The sequence below is a fragment of the Calonectris borealis genome, chromosome 8, assembly GCF_964195595.1.
Source record: "Calonectris borealis chromosome 8, bCalBor7.hap1.2, whole genome shotgun sequence".
In the NCBI taxonomy this organism is placed as follows: domain Eukaryota; kingdom Metazoa; phylum Chordata; class Aves; order Procellariiformes; family Procellariidae; genus Calonectris; species Calonectris borealis.
Window position 1 is genome coordinate 22,860,921 of NC_134319.1, and position 17,969 is coordinate 22,878,889.

A 17,969-nucleotide genomic window follows, 5' to 3' on the forward strand; every position below is an offset into this window, starting at 1 on the left:
CAAAACAACTATTAATATTATTCATTTGTTGAACTTTGCATGCAGAAATTCATGAAGGCTTTTAAAAAATGAAAGCATGAGTATGACGCCAGGTTATACCTCAGCTAAAGGTGTACAACCCACTGTCAATATTATACCAGACTTTACAAACGAATTCTTTGCTTACAGCAGCTCTATAGTTATTTTGTCTGTATAGACTGGTCTCTTGATTTAAATACACTGCTGGAAATAGTGTATTAGTTTGTTAAATAGACCCAACATGTTTGACTGTTTGTAAATATTGCATACCTAATCATGATCAATCAGGAATCCGTGAGACAAATTCTATGCTTGGTAGCAACTATTTACTTTGGAAGAATTACTCTAGAAAAGAATTGCTTTTGTATAGGTCTGCTTAAAAATATAAGTAAAACCCAGTGATTTCTGTTTCTGGGGACCAAGTGAGATTCTGGTGGGATATTTAGCTAAAATTTACCTGAAAACTGTAAATTTACCTAGATAAACAGACCGGGTTCATGAGACTGGCCAGTCTGGAGCACAGCATAATCTGGAACAGATTTTTTGATGCTATATGAAGATGAGGCAAAGCACTACCAAGCCAACCGAGAATACAACTTAGAACAGTTTTAGTATCATGTAGCTTTCAAGAGTCACTGAAGAGAATGATAAGCTGCTAGGATCAGGGAAGAACACGATCCAGCGTATTCTTATGCTCTCTAAAATATTCTTTCAACAGTATGTAATTATCTTATGTCCCCCTGGGTTTTCTTTTTAATAGAAGTGGTCACTGGAGGGAATAGAAGCAAGAGCCACTGAGGCACCCCTTCCGTTGCATTGTGCTGCTATAATTATACACAATGAGGTGGACAATAACCTGGCCAGTATTTTCTGTTGGTAGTAGTAGGATGCTATAGTCATGTTTGTCCATCTGCCTCTCCTGCTTTCAAATTAACAGACATGTGCTGCTTTCAAATTAACTGTACATTAAAGGGGGTGAGGATGAGAGGGAAAAAGAGGAGGTTGGAAGGGGAGGACTTGATTGTTACTGTTCAGTAATGGGCTGTCGCTGAAGCATCGCATTAAAGAAGGAAAGAAGAGCAAAAGAAGGGAAAGGAATCATATTTCTTATTCTATAGTCTCACCACTTCTAAGTTATGACCAAATCTCCACAACTGGAATGAGTGGAAGGAAACTACTTTGGAGGAAAATGCTATTGCATTCTGAGGCAAGGAGAAAACCAAGTGGCTTCCAGCAACTTCTGTTGCTGTCTTCTATCTGTGCTACTACAGTTGTGACTGACATATCTCTGCAGTCACTTTTTCTTCACACAATAAACCAATAGGAACTTGCTTCATCCTTTTCTCTTGGTTACCCAGTGATCACTTGTTTTCATTTCTCAATAGCACAATTGTATTCTTGTCTGTGTTTTACAACTACATGCTTGTCTGATCTAATGAAAACTGCTAACATTACTCTCTGCATCCATCACCATAATGACAATACAAATAAAAATTACAGCAGACATAGATCAAAATTTAAGAGGCAAAATATTTGCCAATCTAGCTGTGCCATCACAGTAGACAATATAACAGTTTCCAAATTAAGTGGATCTTTCAAATATGGATGCTGTATTAGCTGTAGAGAAAATTTCACTCTACATCAGAGGATAAATACAATCACCTGGGAGAAATTTAGAAAAGACTAGTCTTCTACAAAGCTTATGATCTCGGCTGCAGCATTTGTTATTTTATATCACGGTACAGATACTTTAGAATAGCTTTTTGAAAGATGGTAAATGCTAAATTACGCCATTTAGTGGACTATTGAGTCTGAAAAGTATCCATTTCCTAAAAGAGGAAATTACAACTGCAAGATTGATCAGGTGGTTTTGGCTTGCTGAGCTTCCTACCTGGTTTTATTCTTTCATTGCGAGTATTATCCTTTTAAAGTGTTTCTAGGGATTACAGAGGCAAACCTATATGTGATCAAAAAGTTGTTTTGCATGCCATCAGAAAAACTGTTGTGAAAAATTTACCACAAGAAATTTTGTAAATATTATTACAGAGATGACTGACTGTAGGGGCATATGTAGTTATTTATGTAAAACTATTCGCTAGTTTTGTAAGTCTACCCGTGTGCTCTATCCAACCCCCCCCCAAAATCTACAATAAAAACTGATTTAGTATTCAGATTGCATTACAGACCTTGAATAAGAATACAAACTATGGCTTTAATTATATCAGTTTATTTTCAAGTAAAATAAGTACAAATACAGAGGTATAGGCAAGGCCAGAATGAGATCCATGGACTTGTGTTACCATGTTCTTAAACCTGTGCCCCTGTTTTGTTTACATACCACAGGACCTGGTCTTCCAGTGAGTCCCATGGGACCAGGTGGACCTCTCATAGCAATCTGAGAAAACAAACAGAACAAAACAACAGGTATGAAGAAAAAGCTGCCAGCCAGCATACAAATTCTATATTAATACAATTTCATAATGCATTAGCAAATAGCCCCCATCACTGACTTAGTTGTCAATAAAGATAATACTGTGATGAGATGATGCTTAGAGCTCTTTACTTCACATCCTGCATGATATAAAATGGAAATTTTTTTTGAGCTCTACCCCTGTGGCAGTTTTGTCTGCAGGCTCCTTGTGCTCACCCTAGCTTGCTGAAGAATAGCTTGTGCTTGAGCTTCCTGAGCTGAGATTGTTGGGCCCTTCTCACCATCTCCACCAAAGCGGAACTGCAAGTATCAAAACAAGAAAAGGATTCAGAATTTATCAAATTAAAACCGTACTTGTTATTCACTACAACTCTGTAAACCACTTCAAAGACACAGGGTCTCAGTCTTTAGTTCATTCCACTAACTTCAGAAGACTGCTGCATTGAGGCCACTGGATCCAGCATGAATATTAAGTCATTGGTAATGGTTTAGAACTGAAGTGCAAATCTAATCCCTTATGAGCAAACATTTTCTTGATTTCATAGGATTTGGGTTTTCATTTTGTTTGCTTGTTTGTTTGTTTCAAAAAGAGGCCAAAATAGACTCTAGTTATCTGCAAAACCTCATTAAAAATATGTATCAAAATTAACTCTCTGTACATTGGTAGCTACTCACAGAAAAATGCAATTCAATTTAAGGCAGACTTTAATTTGAAAAATGTTTGGTATCTAAAATGAAACAGTTTTGTGTCATTTCTGACAATTTCAAAATAAATTACAGAATAAAATTTAAGTACTCATTGCTGCACTCCTGGACTGTTATTGCTCATGAAACTCCTAGCAGAAGCTTTGCAGAGACACTAAGCTGCAACAAGAAGCATGGCTTTCCAAAGGTATGGCATAGGCACACTAGATATCAGGGCCATGAATCTTTCGCTGCACAGAACAGTTTGTTCAGTTTGCCTACACCCAGAGTTGGCACGGTAACTGAGGTCTTTCTCCTGCAATCTTATTATTATCAGAATGGAAGGATTTTTTTGGAAAGTGATGGAAAACTTATTGCTTTAAGCCCCCACAAATGAGCACCTGACTTTTTCTAAAATGAGAAGAGAACTACCAAGCCTTCTATCATTTGAAAGGAGCCCAGGTGGTTTGTAGGGATCCATATAACACGGAATCAAGAAGAATTCCGGATGGTGGTTAAACTGCTAGGCTTGAATTTGGGACACTTGAAGCCATTTCTTCCTTCCTGAGAAATTTCAGGTTTGACTTGGTAAATCACTTGTGGTAAGACTCATTAACATCTAAAAATAAAGCTAGTGAGATTTTCCAAAGTGACCGATAGGTTAAGTATTAGTCCACATTTACTACCTTTAATGGAGCAAACTGATACAGCAATTACAAATGGAAGAATGACTTGGGAATAATTCCCCTGAGGAGTAAATGGCATTTTTCCATCAACTAATTATTGGTAAACGAATATTTCTGTTACACAGCCAGCTGCGATAACAGAACTTGGTGTAACCACGAGGTCAAAACATTAGCTTATTTTAATAAACTTCCATTGATTGTTTTATAAATAGAAAATAAACTTTACAAAATCATCCTTTCCTCACTGATGGAGTCCTGCCTCCTGTATCAGAACTGCAGCAACTACAGCTCCGAGACTTTTTACTTACTTTGCTTTACTTATCAAAAATACTGCCCCTTCATTTACAGTTGGTTTATCAATTCTCTGGGATGGTAGTACTCATGAGAGCTTTCACATACACACATATACTTAGGAATAATGAATTCCATGCATATAGTACTTTTCATACCACAAAGCTGCAAGATACTTTAACAGCTTTGGGCTTGTTCCTCCACCTGCTAAAACAGATGGTGTTTTGCTTTGACTCCAGTGGGAGCAGAGCTGGCTATGTGTATATATTTCTATTCAAAGGATGCACTGACTCTTCAAAGAGGACACTGAAGTCCAATTTTCAGCATGGAATGCTTAAAATTCTCCATGTCAAGGAGACTTGAAAGCACACACGCCTGCTGGGAGTACATGCCCTTTGTACAACAGCAAACTCCTTGTTTAGGACATATAGTAGCAAATAATAGTTACTGTTGAAAATATAAGGAGGATTTCAGTGAGTGTAATACGTTCACATAGGTTCCAATCCAGCAGCCATGCAGGAGCTAAAGCATATGTTTTGTTTGAGGAAAAAAGGTACCATATGATCTTCAAATGCTTACTCCATACAAGAAACTCTGTATCATCTCTCATTCCAAAGACAAAATCAGATGAAAAAAGAAAACACCTATACATTTCTTGAAACACACTTCCTCTTTTTGGAGGCTGGCTACCCTGTAATCATAATACAACTTACCGGCAACATTAACATGGTACCTGGGGGACCTGCTAAACCATCAGCACCAGGGAGACCAGGGCGACCAGGTGGACCCTAAGAGAACAAAGGGATGAGAGAAAAAGGGATGAGAACAAAAAGATAGTTATATAAGATAAACCTTTTGGGTCACCCGCACACACTTACACTCGTATTCATAATGACGCACTTGGAGGTTTAATACTCTCTTTGCAAATGGTTTGGGAATGTTATCCATTATTAGTGAGGTAATTAAAGAACTGACTTTGGGGAAGACATTCAGCAATATGGAAGAAAGCTATCCTCTTTAATTATTTTACTTACAAATTATATTAAAAAATGGAGTACAGAGTACCTAATTACGGAGGCTCTGCTCATGATTTCATAGGTTGGGTTTAGCTGAGATTTGCATTGTGTTCCAGTGGTTGCTTTATTTGATATAGAGAACTAACACTGCTGATTCTTTTTAAACCCTTTGAGTAGGCTTAATTTTCAAAGGCTACATAAGTCCTGCAGCTATGACTTGAAATCCATTTTTTATGAAATCTAATTCTCCCTTACAGTTAAAAAAGAGCTAAAGTTTTTGTGTAAGACGGAGTTGAAGAAACGTACAAATCTGTGTACATGATGCTCATGATTATTGATCCAACATGCTGCATAGATAAATATTGCTGTTGTGACAACAGTTAGATTTATAATTGCACCTTCCCTCCCAGCAATTTGCATGCTGCATTTTTCCTAGCTGAAGCTGTCAAGGGCAGGAAGGACCCGCATCAGGAGTGCTCATTTACCTGCTGCATGTCTGCCAAACAAAGTACTCATTCACCAGCATGACTCTCTGCAGGGTTGCAATGACTAATCAACAAACATCAAACTGTCTTAACTGGTTCCTTCTGCTGCTCAGGAGTTGAACGAAACAATGGGAAAGCTGATTCGAAAAATTTTGGTGTTTTTTTCCCTCTTCAAGAATTAAGATCAGTAGTCTCTTACTGAGTCTGTTTGAGCTCTTTTTTCAAAAAAGCCTGAAGCATCAGAAATAATTCCCTACTAATAATAGACTACAGATAAATCTTAAATTGAGAATTATTACTAATTCAGATGTAAAATATTGAATAAAATGTTGTAATTTTTAAAAAGAACCATTATATATCCAGGCAATTTTGAATTAAGGTTAAAAAATAGGAAAATAATTAAATGCATTTGCAAAGCACTCAAAGAACCTTCACTCTGACCTGCAGAGACTTTATGCCATATGATTACGAGTCTTTGTGAAGATTAGAACTGAAAGATTAGATCAGAAGATGAACATTAGATCACTGAAAATGAAACTGAAGATTAGATTAGTTTTTACTTTCTTCTTCCATTGCACCATTTTATACAAGTGAAATTCATCCCTACAGTAAATAAAAGTGGGACCACTTATGGTCTTCTCCAGAAGGGTATGTTCATTCATTTCTCAATTGTCTTATACCCAGTATTAGGATTAGAATGATATAATAATTTAGTACAAAACTTGAAGCACCATAGGCAACTACAAAGAGTGGTGGATTTCTCAATTAATTGTTCTGTAGTTCTGTGCTTAAACAACATTCTCAATTATTCTAGGTATTAATGCAGGCTTTTTAAAATTAATCAATGTGCTTTTCTTGAGTGGTAATTTTCTCATAATGTTATTTTTCTAAATTTTTTGCCTAAGATGAAAAGTAGTCAGAACAGTTATAGCAAGAGCTAGAGACTTTATTCATATACACTGATTGTTGTTTAAGTAAAACCCCAAACTGTCCATATATGCTTAAAATTTAAAGTAAGACAATTTATTTCATTAGGGTGGAATCTGACAGCAGAATCTGGTTGCAGAAATCTGTATTGTTCTGTTGAGTTTGGTAACTCATTCTACAATTATTTATTTGTGTAATGTGTCCTTTTTTATATAAAACATGAAGTCTGTTCCATGACAGGCACATGATGTGTGTAGTCAAGAATTTCCTTATGATGTAAGAAGTTAGTTAAAAACCTGAGTATTATCAGCAGTTATTACATTACAATGTATTAAAATTCCCATTTTATAAGTTTAAATTCAAAAATATGTTGTTTAGTTAATCTACAGGAAAGAAATACGAAAGAAGTGTGGATGCTTACTTACTATCAAGGTGAAGCATTGTTGGGATTTTAACATTATTTCATTATTCAGTGAAGCAATAGCATCTTCTCAACATCTTCTACACACAAATAGAGCATGAACATGCTAGACTCGTCAGTAAACTATCACTCATAAAACTTAGGAAAGTTTTTTGTAGCATATTTTCCTCAAATATATATATTTAGGCTGTTTCAAAATTGTGTTAGTTGTGGCAGTAAGAAAAGGCTTGTGAGAACACGTCAGGCTAAAATAATAGCTTACATTTCAACTATAATCATGACTGGATAGGGTTCTCATGCAGTATGTTATTTAATATGGCCAATAAATTCTGCCTAAATCATCTAAATATTATCCATCACTTTCGATATTTCCATTGTATTCTGATTCTGCAGAGCTTGTTTTTCTCTGTATCTCTACATGTTATAGCTGAGGTCATACTGATTTTTTTAAAACTCATTCAAATCCATACGACATGTTTGTACCTTTTGCTTTATTATATTTTAAAATAATTCACATTAAAACAGAGAAATATAGACAAAGAGGAACTTAACTTTTTTCCTGTATTTGCTCAGCTGAGTAAATCAGCCTCAGTTCCACTGAAGTTTCTTAACCTATGTGTATATATTTCAGATCAGGATCTAACCCACTTACTCTTATAGCAATCAGTGCAAGACATACCATGAATACCCAGGATAATCTGTGTGTTGACTTACCCTTTCACCAGGGTCACCTGGAGGACCAACAGGACCTTGTAGACCTGGGGGACCTGTAAGACCCTATGGAAAATGAATGACATTATGCTGAATGACAGCTTGCAGCGTTTTTGTACTATTTTTTCTCTGGAAAGTTATGTTGAACACATATTTGGATAAAATAATTTATAAGGCGGCATACTTTTTTTTCTTACAAAGATTTATAGTCAACATTCAAAAGTTTGATTTTCACGTGGACTCAGCTTGTAGCATATTGTCACTGAAAATGCTGGAGATGACCCTTTTTTACTCCATTCTAAAAACGCTAAGTCCAATATACCACTTGGGCACTGTGATAAGACCAATATTAATTGTGTTAACTCATGAATACCAAAGTACAGTGGATAAATCAAAGGCAATAAAAGGAAATCGTAATTAATCTACTTACAGCAGGTCCTCTTGGTCCCGGTGGTCCTTCAATGAGCATACCCTGGGTGGGGGGAGGGGGATGAAAAAAGATACTAAATTGGTTATGTCTTGGAGAAAAATATAAACCATCTTTTTAGCTGAACTACTAAAGTTAATATTTCTTAGTGTTTTGATAAACTTTCCTGGGGATCTTCTCTCCACAGTTACTAGAATTGGAATCTGAATTGCTGTGTGGCTTTAAAAGTGAGAAGACTTCTACGCTGGAGGGATCTCATAGTACTGGATTCAAAATAATACTTTTTTTTTTTTAATGCTGTTAAAGAATTTGATGTGAATAGCTCTGGCTATTTCTATGTTGTGGGTCTTATAGGAGCTCCTAGTTCCTTTTTTTGAGTGCAGATGCTAGTCCAAATTCCAGGTCATGGTAAGATCTACGAATACATGATCCTCACTTGTACTTGGCTTTCCATAGGAAAGAGGACTAGTCAAACAAGCTTGAAGCTCCAACAATGTTGGAGACCGGCAGTGGATACCAATGGATGTATCTTGCAATGGTTTAAAAAAGCCATGCATTTTATGAGCGAACACACTCTGAGCTTCTTCACGTTGTAACTTGTTCATTATTGTAGTCCTTTAACTTTGGTGATCAGTAACTTAATCAAATGCTAATCCTGGGATAGGAAGATAGAATTAAAAGGGAGCTTTTGAATCACAGAATCTAGACCTTTGATATTTTGGTAACAATGACACATCACAGTATTTTATCAGGCTTCAACTTAAGCTAATTTTTTCCTTTGATATTTCTGTACCTAATTTTCTACGAAATAAAAAACAGATTAAACTTTAATTTCTATTTGGGTTAAATACATATTTGAAAGCAGTCCTTGAAAATTCTAGAAGAGTAAACCACACTGGCATTCAACTCCTGGTAGGTATTACAAAATGATTATTTTTGTATAATCTATGTCTTCTTTTAAATTCAGTTACATTTTAGTTTCTAAACCTCAAGCATGACGCTACAGTATAACTCTGTCCTATTGTAAAAGCCACTTAGTTACTATACTATTATTTAAAGGTGAGAAAAATTCTGTAAGCTACTGTGCTTATGACCAAGTTGTAACCTCCAAAGAAAGTATTTAATTAAACTTTTAGCAGTTTGATTGCACCAGCACAGGTTAAACATACAAACATTTATTTAACTTCTCAGAGGGACTTCCTTGCCCTTGTTGAAACCTGTAGTTACAGTGTTACCTGTGTCTAAGCTGGAAGCTATCTCTGTAGGTCTGTCCAAGCTGTAGTTACTAAATGGCCTGAAGAGCAGATCTATGCTCTGTTTTCCTCTGCACAAGAAGATTCTCCTTGTTTTAAGGAACATGTGGTTAGTCCTTTGTGTAACCGAAAGAGAAGGCTGAACAGGCTACTGTCTGTTATCACTTTTACACCGTCCACACTGCAGGTGATTGTTTCAGAGATCACGGAAGGTTACTGTCATCCTATCATGAACAACATGGTTTGATAATGATATATCAACATATGTACATATGTCATATAGTGCGAAAGAAAAACCCACCCACATCTGTACTTACAGGTTCAATCACAGCTGGTTCTCCCTTTTGACCTTTTTCTCCATAAGCCCCATGTCCAGTCACCTGGCCAGTAAAAACAGCCCCAAAAATTAAAATAAGCAGAAGGTCTAAGGATCTGGTACAATAAAGAACTGCAGCAACCTGTAACTGAAAGCTAAAGCTGGAATTGATCTGTGCTATGAAAAACACATCACAGGCACAAACCTTATCAATAAAAAATACGTAATGCATGAGAAATGGAAAATGCAAAAACCGCATGCATACTTTTCAAATTATTGGATATTGTCCATTTGTAGTTTTCCAATGAGATGCAATAGTTTGCATCCCATGTTTTGCATTAGGACTTTGAACTAAGAATCTAAAACTTCGGTGTGCAAGTCACAAAGTTGTTTCTTTTCTTATCTGAATGGACATATTCTTGGCAATTAACAGTGATTCTTCATGGCTTTCTGAGTTAAGCAAGCCTAAAGTAAGCTGGAAAGAAAGATCCCTTGGTCCCATATGGACAGTACCCTTCAAACTCCTAATTTCATTCATTAGACATCCACAACATGTAGATTAGTCTGAGAAGAATCTGTGACTTCATGGCATAAATGGGAAAGGAGTTAAGTGGCATTGTAAACATTAAATAATATTTCACGGATAGCCAGTTATGCCTCCTAACTACATGAATTAGCATCAAGTGCAAAATTCTTTCAGGAGCAGCTCTATGGGAAGATTTGGGTTCAGGATTAGGATAACAGAAGTACCTAAAACTATAGGTCAATAACACATGCTAATAGCAGAACACAGATTCAAGTTTCAAACAAAGAAAAAGAAACTGATTTTTTTTTCAAACCAGGAGATATATATTTTTCTTCAGAAGTACCTCTCTTGATTACTAACATATCCACTGCAAACTAGAAATTAAATTCAGCTCTGATCAGATGAAAATTTGAAATGATTTTTTTATTTCAGTAGAGTGATTCCACGTTTACACTAAAATAGCTGGGGATTTGAAAAGGTTAAGAATAATGTTACAGTATTTCAATATGAAATATTTTGGAAAGGAAAAACAGAGATATAGATTCATGGCTTGTGCATTTCGTATTGATTTATAAAGGCACAGATCTCACTAGTAACGATGCAATAGTTCATAAAAATCAAGTAGCAAGAGGTATAGATAAATATGTTTTATTATATTAATGAAAATTGGCTGTAAAAAATTACATCAAGTCTCCATCTTTGGAAATATTGCTCCTTTTTTGAAAGTTTCCAGGTACTGAGTACTTTTCATCTTGCCTTTTTTATCAAAGGTAGAACTTCACTTGTTCCACATCCATATGTCAAAGGAAAATGGTATGATATATCTGGTTCAGCAGATGAGAGTTGTAATAACGCTGGCACAGGTCAGAGCCTGGGTTCTAATTCAAGCTTCCTGACTCCTTCAGTTTTGTAGTAAGGCATTTTAAGTTGAATTTACACTGCGGATAGAGTCTACACAGTCATTTGCTTAATGCAGACACAAATGGTGCCTTATGGGCTCTTTGCTTTGCAGATAATCTGACCTTTTCTGTGTCATTCTGCCACAGTGTCCCCATCTGTGCTAGAAGGAAAAAAGTAAGCTTGTATCACATTGCACAGATAAGGATCATTAAAAAATACAATGACCCCAACAGGGTTTAGAAATGAAATACAGAAGTACGGGTTTCAAGGTTGGCAGAGAAACGCAACCTCACAGCATTTGCTGTTATTTCTTGGATCCTTTGTAAACTGAAGTTTGGAGTTTGTGAGGAGAAAATAAAAATAAGACTGAGCAAATGCTACAAACAAAATTCTCTTTTCCTATATATTCAGGGCCTTCCCAATTAAAAATCCAAGTGGGAATTAATTTTGTTTCCAGTCTAGTTTTCTTTGCAGCTTCCCCAGTCCGGTAAACTGGTAAACGAGGATCTTGGCACAACTAAAGGAAAATTAAAGCCTTGCTGTTAAGCCTGCAATCAAGTCAGAGGGAAAGAGAGAGCTATAAAACACATAAAAAAGAGCATGATTCACAGGATCCACCATGTCATCCTATCTTCCTTTATATATACTGAGCTGTTAAATCATTCCTGCAAGGTCATAAACCTGTCACCATTGACTAAGCTTATTTTCATGAAAGGGTTTGGACCTTCACTTTCGCACTCATGAATTTTCTCTTTGGAAAGTAGCAGAAGCCATAGGATTCTAGACACTTATATGCATTTCAACTTCTTAGGGTAATCATATAAAAATATTAATTACAGTACTTGCACCTGCATTAGAACTTACATTCTTTCCAGCTTTAGCTCTAGTTTAGAAATATTTTTAAAACAGTTCATTTTATAATTTATTTTTGGAATTCCACCTCTTCTTTACTTTCCCTCCCATCTTCAACCCTCCCTTACTCCCTTCACCAAAAGAGACAAAACGCCTGCATTTAATAAAAATAAAAAGTTCAGGATTACTAAAACAAGACGATGGGCTTGATCCAAAGCCTATCAAAAGTGAGAATAGATCTAATATGTACAAGGAGCTCTGGATCAGGCTCTGTATAGTTCTGAGACTGTACAACTATAAAAGAATCGCTAAATTAAATTAATCTGCATTATGCCTTCTATCAACTTACGCTTGTTTCTGTGATATCGGTTTCTGCAGGAACACCTGGACCAAACTCCTCATTAGTGGAATCAGTTGGTTTCTCTTCATATTCTTTATATTCATAAAAATCATATTCGCCTAAATCTCCATCTACCAGCAGATCAGATTCATTGAGGTCTACTCCTCTGCTTCCATATTCAGTTTCCTCAGTTTTTTTATCATAATCCTCTCCAGTTATGTATTCTTCAGCAAATACTTCTTCAACAGGATTTTGCTATTCATATCAGTAGCAAAGATTCGGGAACAGGAGGAATATGTGAGTTATTGTTAGTAAAGCAATGTAAGCATATGCTGATCCACCATGATGACTTGTCAAAAGAAGAAAGAACAGTAGAACTACAGCATATTGTCTTTTAATTAGAGTCTGAAGGAATGGAAGTCCAGCCTTTCAGAGTAATTAAAAGATCTTTGTATAAGTAGTACAAAGAAGTAATGCTTTCATACGCTGTGCTTTTTTTATTTCCAAAAACATTGAATTCAATATATCCAGTACGCTATGTGTACTGCTTGCTTAATGTTACTTTAGTGCCAAATATAGCTAAATTTCCCTGCTTGGTTTCACACTTACAAGCATTAATGAGTGAACATATGCACCACAATGAGCAGTGAATAAATTCAGACCTTTTTACAATAACAATGTACAGGAAGAGCAAGCATCACCTTAGTTAAGCCCAGCCTTCTTTATTATTTTTTGTCTATAAAGACCAATGCTGAGCTAAAAGTTTCAACTTCTTTTCTCATTAATGATTTTGCAGTTTATTTATCAAAAAGTCATGGTTCATGTCTTCCATGGCAATTTATATATTTTTTGGCTGAGTCAAATTCCACCTGCAAAACTCAGATTAATTTTAACATTTCTGAAATCTAAGCTTTCATCTTCAAGTATGCAAACTGTCAAACCAAGCAACCAACTTACAAGCACCAAAGCAGTTTAAAAGCTATATTTGAGATGTACAAGACCATTTGTGAAAAAAAAGAGGATTGCTTTATTCAGAGATCTCTTGAAAGGATAATTTTGAAAGAAATCAAAGTTCAGATATTGCTAATCGGAGATGGATATTCTAGATGGTCAGACAAGATGAACTAGTATGATCTTAAAAAATATATTAATATGCTAATCAACATCCAGAGTAATTAAAAATATCTTGATCTAACCATGATATTGAAATATATTGCAATTAAAATAGAAGGCCAGATTCTAATTTAACAGTGCCTAATTCCATTAGCCACGGGACTATGACTTTTGCCTTACAGCTAGAGTAAATGCAGATCTGAACCAATTCTAAGCCAAATTTTGCCTTTATGCAGAACTGTTCTCACTAAGGAAAGCATTAAGCACTTTAGATCTACCTCATAACAACTGTACTATTTATAATTGGCCTATAATCGCCCAAGAAACAGAATGATTTAAACATGCCTCTGTGAGGCATATCAACTTGTGAGAAGTAAACATGAGATTTAACACAAGAACAGTTTAAAGTAGAATGAGTAAAATAGATCTTAATTCAGCTTCACCTTCCAAGGTACATAGGAGGAAAACAAAAAAAAATGGGGACTCTTTTTCTCTTTTCAAATGTTGGGGGGCGGGGGGGGGCAGTTTTGTACATCTTTTAAGCAACATATCTTCATTTTGAAAGGAAAATGTAAAATAAAAATGAAAATATTTCTTATAATCAGCCATCATTTTTCTAAAATTAGCATTAATTAATATGCAGACATATTAATCAATACTGGCTTTAGGTATAGTAATCTTAACAAAATAATGTTTAGGCTTGTCATTGTGGCTTTCTAAAAACGTGGTTTCCAACACAAGTCAAAATAATTTTATCTTTTTTGACAGTGCAAAATACAATGTTTCATAGAACCTCAGTGAAAAGCAAATTATTTGGTTTTGTTAGCTGAAGAACTATTAAAAGGAAATGATGGCTTCTGACTCAACTTCAATGTGCTGCTATGGTTGCAGCCATTCTTTGTCTTCTGTTAGGCTCATTTTATGCTGCATCTCAAAAGTTACAGGAAAAATTAGAGACTTCACTTCCTCTTAGATTAGGAGGACTATGTCTAGTATTTCATCTAGTTTATACTAGACATAGCTCCATTCACATCCACACTGAATGGAACAACCCTGCATTTCCACAGCATATATCACTGAATGATTTCCAGAATCATGAACTCTGCAGTCTAAAGATTCAGCAGATCTCTACAGAATTAATGGGAGTTCTGCCCAAGAAAACAGTAGGTTCTTACATTGGCTGAGAAAGCATAAAATTGCATTAATTGTTGTTATGTATAGATATGTATATTTACACAAATGGACATTCACCCTTTTAAAATGTGTTTATGCTTTTTTAATCATTGACACCTGGTAGGCAATTATTTTTGCCTAATCATTTTCTCAAGAGTCCTTATTACCTCATTTGCTTCAGTAGTTCTGGAGGGAGCATCTGTCTGGGGCCCATAGTCATTTTCAGCTATGCTATACTCTTGAAATCCATCAACAATGTTTGCCTAGTATTAAAGAAAAGGTACGTTATTAAAAAAAATCCTGTAGGAAAAATTCAAGAGGTATCACTTTTATTCAGGTTATGGTATTAGCCAGACGTATTCATCTAGTGGGTTAGGTATATTTTTTTCTTATTATCAGAGATCTTCCAGTCTTGGCCTGGGAAAGATCTTGATTATTTCTTGGCTACCTTTACCCCTAGTTTGCCTTTTGTTGCTGCTTGATAACTTTTCTTCTTCTTGGATGCATATTTTTCAGTTTTTTTTGTTGTGGCCTTTTGGGGTTTGTCCTTTGAGCTAGTGGCCACTGTCCTCTTCTTCTTTTTGACCATGGCTTTCTTTTTCTGCAAACGTTATGAAAGATGGAATGGGAAAACATAAATAAAATGAAAAGAAAATTGAGAAAGCACGGATGAAAGAAGGGTAACCAAATGTAAGATGAATGCTGTCAGCCGTGAGACCTTCCACCTCTAACTGAAAGCAAGTGTTACAGCTATAGAGTAAAGAAATGAGTGAAAGGAAAACATTAAGCTTATACAGAAGACACAAATTGACAAACCATGTGGTAGGGGACAGCTGGACACCACACAACAAACAGATCAGATTCTGTTACCTCTGTTTGTGCTACTGTCTCTTCAAACAGTGGGGGTCCCTCTGTTACAGAATCAGTTTCTTTATAATCTGCATCCCCATACTCATAGTCATATTCGATAAAATCTTCTGGTGTGTACTACATTGCAAATGGAAAAATATCAGGCATTCCCATGTTAGTGGTAGCGAACTAGATTAGCAATACTGGAAAGCATCTTAACCTTTACTTAGGAGTAAAGCTTAAGAAAATTAAGGTAGTATGAACAATTCAATACAGTTATTCATTTGGGGGAAAAATACAATTTCTTATTTCTTTCAAAGCACAATACAAAAGTAATAAAAAAGCAAGTAGTAGTGCCAGGAAAAAACTCTCTTTTATTGGACTGCACAGAAGAATCAACTATAATTTGGATTACTGGGAGCACCAACTAACCTTTGTGAAATCATATATTTAATTAATCTGTAAATTGCAAATAATGCGTCTTTCTACCTATACTCTTTTACCTGTGTTTTTTTTCAGGTGACCAGAAGAGCGGAGAGATTCCAATATCTGACATGAATAGAGTAAATAATTTCAGATACAGAAAAGAGGCCACAACTCACAAATAACCATGGCTATCCTCCTCTTGTTTGCTGGAGGGTTCTCAAAACCAGGGCAGCTCCATGGTACACATTGCCTAAGCAAATGCTCTACTGGTGTAATTTCATTTAAAGGTCAGATCCTCAGCTGCTGTAAATTGTTCAATACCTCTGTATCTATAATAACTAGTATCAAATGAAGATTCAGCCCACAAAACTTTTACAGGAGAAAATGGGTTTAGAATTGGCTTGTGTAATGTTGTGAACATGATCTAGGGAGCCAGGAACTCCTGAGCTGTAATCTTGGCTGTGCCATGAAGATACTGGTCTAGATATTACGTGCACCGAGCACTGCTCATCACGGCTGAGAAGAAAGGGCAGCTTTAAACTATCTTACCACTCCTGTCATGCTTGAAACTACAGGAACTGGTTGGTCCTGTAAATTAAAGCAGTCTCATGGCTGCTACCAATTCTCTTTACGTCCCCAGGGAGCCAAAGGAAGGTGGAATTGTGGCCAGAATCTGGCCAAGTGTCTGCTTTCTCTTGTTTAGGAAGAAATACTCTAATGTGCCTCATGAGAGCTAGCCACTTCTGAAATCTCCTTTCTGCTGTTACAAGTCAGCATCATTGTCTGTAAAATGAAGACAATATCTGTTTGTTTCATTAGATTGCTGAGAGGATTAGTACATTACACTTCCAAATGATTCTGAGGATTCACAGAAGTCATAAATATCATCAGCATCAGCAAGAGATTGACATTTTAGAAGCAATTATAAATGAGATTAAAACAGATCTCCATATTCCAAAATATATTCTACCATGTGACCAAATTACTGGTTTAACTGTTTTCTCTGGCAAAGCCTTTTGATACAATTCTTGTACTTATGATTTTAGTGCACAGAAAATATGGAGGAGTTGATTTCCTCAGGAAGTATGAGACTAACACTGAAAGGCCTTAATCACTTAAAAATCCCTTTACATGGGTTTCTGTTACTTCACTCCTGAGACTCCTCAGAGTCCTACTATGACCAACAGCTTTTCTTAAAAAGAAGATACAGATTTTTTTAAGAAGTTGGATGCTTTTTGATTGTCCTTTTGATTATTTCTACACCCATGCATATATAACTTGGTTAGTCATGAGATTTGATAAACATATAGAAAGAATGCAACATACTTCTTGTAATTGTCCAAAACTATACTGCACATTAATAAGGGAACGTCAAACTGCATTCAAATAACAAAACATTTATCATCTTAGGTGGACAATATCCTCTCTGTGAAGTATACTGGTGCTTTATATCTGCCTGCTATATAAAGTAAGCAATGCTTTAATTTCATCAGTGGTATCATTGGCATTACAGAAATAAGTTGATTCTATTTATACTTTTCAAAACCAGCAGCATTTTCGACTTAAACTTCGTAAGCAATATGTGATTATTCTCTCCCTGTTCAGTATATTAAGATTCAGTCCTAATCCCAGTGAAGTCAATGAAACATCTTTCACTTGTAAATGGTATTGTCCAAGAGCCTCATGGGCAGTGATGACACATTTTTACAGATGTGTAAATGTATAAAAACATTAGAAACAACTTGTTTCTAATGAAGTATGCCACTGACATCCAGAAAAGAAAACACAGTGACAAGTTTCTAGGAGACCATAAGCACCCACATAAACGAAGTAAAGAAAAGGAATAACCACATGGATAACAACAGCCGTTTTGAAATAGTTACAGAATAGCATTGAAATTGCTGTATTTCTTTGGAAATTATAAAAGTGTGTGCAAATGCATAAAATCTGATTTGCTTATCTTCTGTCAAGAAGTCTATGCAAACTAGGGTGATCTACAAGAAAAAAAAAAGTCTTTAATGGAACATACCTCTTCAAATTCAGTCATTCTGCCCTAGCAGTGACAATCCATTACATACTTTTAAATGCTTCCTCAGCCGAACAACATGAATCAAACACTCTGCT

The 17,969-nt window shown here is 35.7% G+C and overlaps 1 protein-coding gene across 2 annotated transcripts in view; it reads right to left on the reverse strand.

Annotated features, from left to right (window-relative positions):
* COL11A1 (collagen type XI alpha 1 chain) overlaps positions 1 to 17,969 on the reverse strand; it is a 165,482-nt gene that overhangs the window by 93,728 nt on the left and 53,785 nt on the right. Inside the window, exons 6-15 of one of the 2 annotated variants that reach the window (XM_075156448.1) lie at positions 15,441 to 15,557; positions 15,025 to 15,171; positions 14,738 to 14,833; positions 12,294 to 12,539; positions 9,668 to 9,730; positions 8,101 to 8,142; positions 7,674 to 7,736; positions 4,824 to 4,898; positions 2,666 to 2,749; positions 2,357 to 2,413 (exon numbers count right to left, since the gene is read on the reverse strand). In XM_075156448.1, coding sequence (XP_075012549.1) covers positions 2,357 to 2,413; positions 2,666 to 2,749; positions 4,824 to 4,898; positions 7,674 to 7,736; positions 8,101 to 8,142; positions 9,668 to 9,730; positions 12,294 to 12,539; positions 14,738 to 14,833; positions 15,025 to 15,171; positions 15,441 to 15,557 — 990 coding nt within the window. The remainder of the gene's footprint in view (positions 1 to 2,356; positions 2,414 to 2,665; positions 2,750 to 4,823; positions 4,899 to 7,673; positions 7,737 to 8,100; positions 8,143 to 9,667; positions 9,731 to 12,293; positions 12,540 to 14,737; positions 14,834 to 15,024; positions 15,172 to 15,440; positions 15,558 to 17,969) is intronic. The other variant, XM_075156450.1, reaches the window with a different exon arrangement.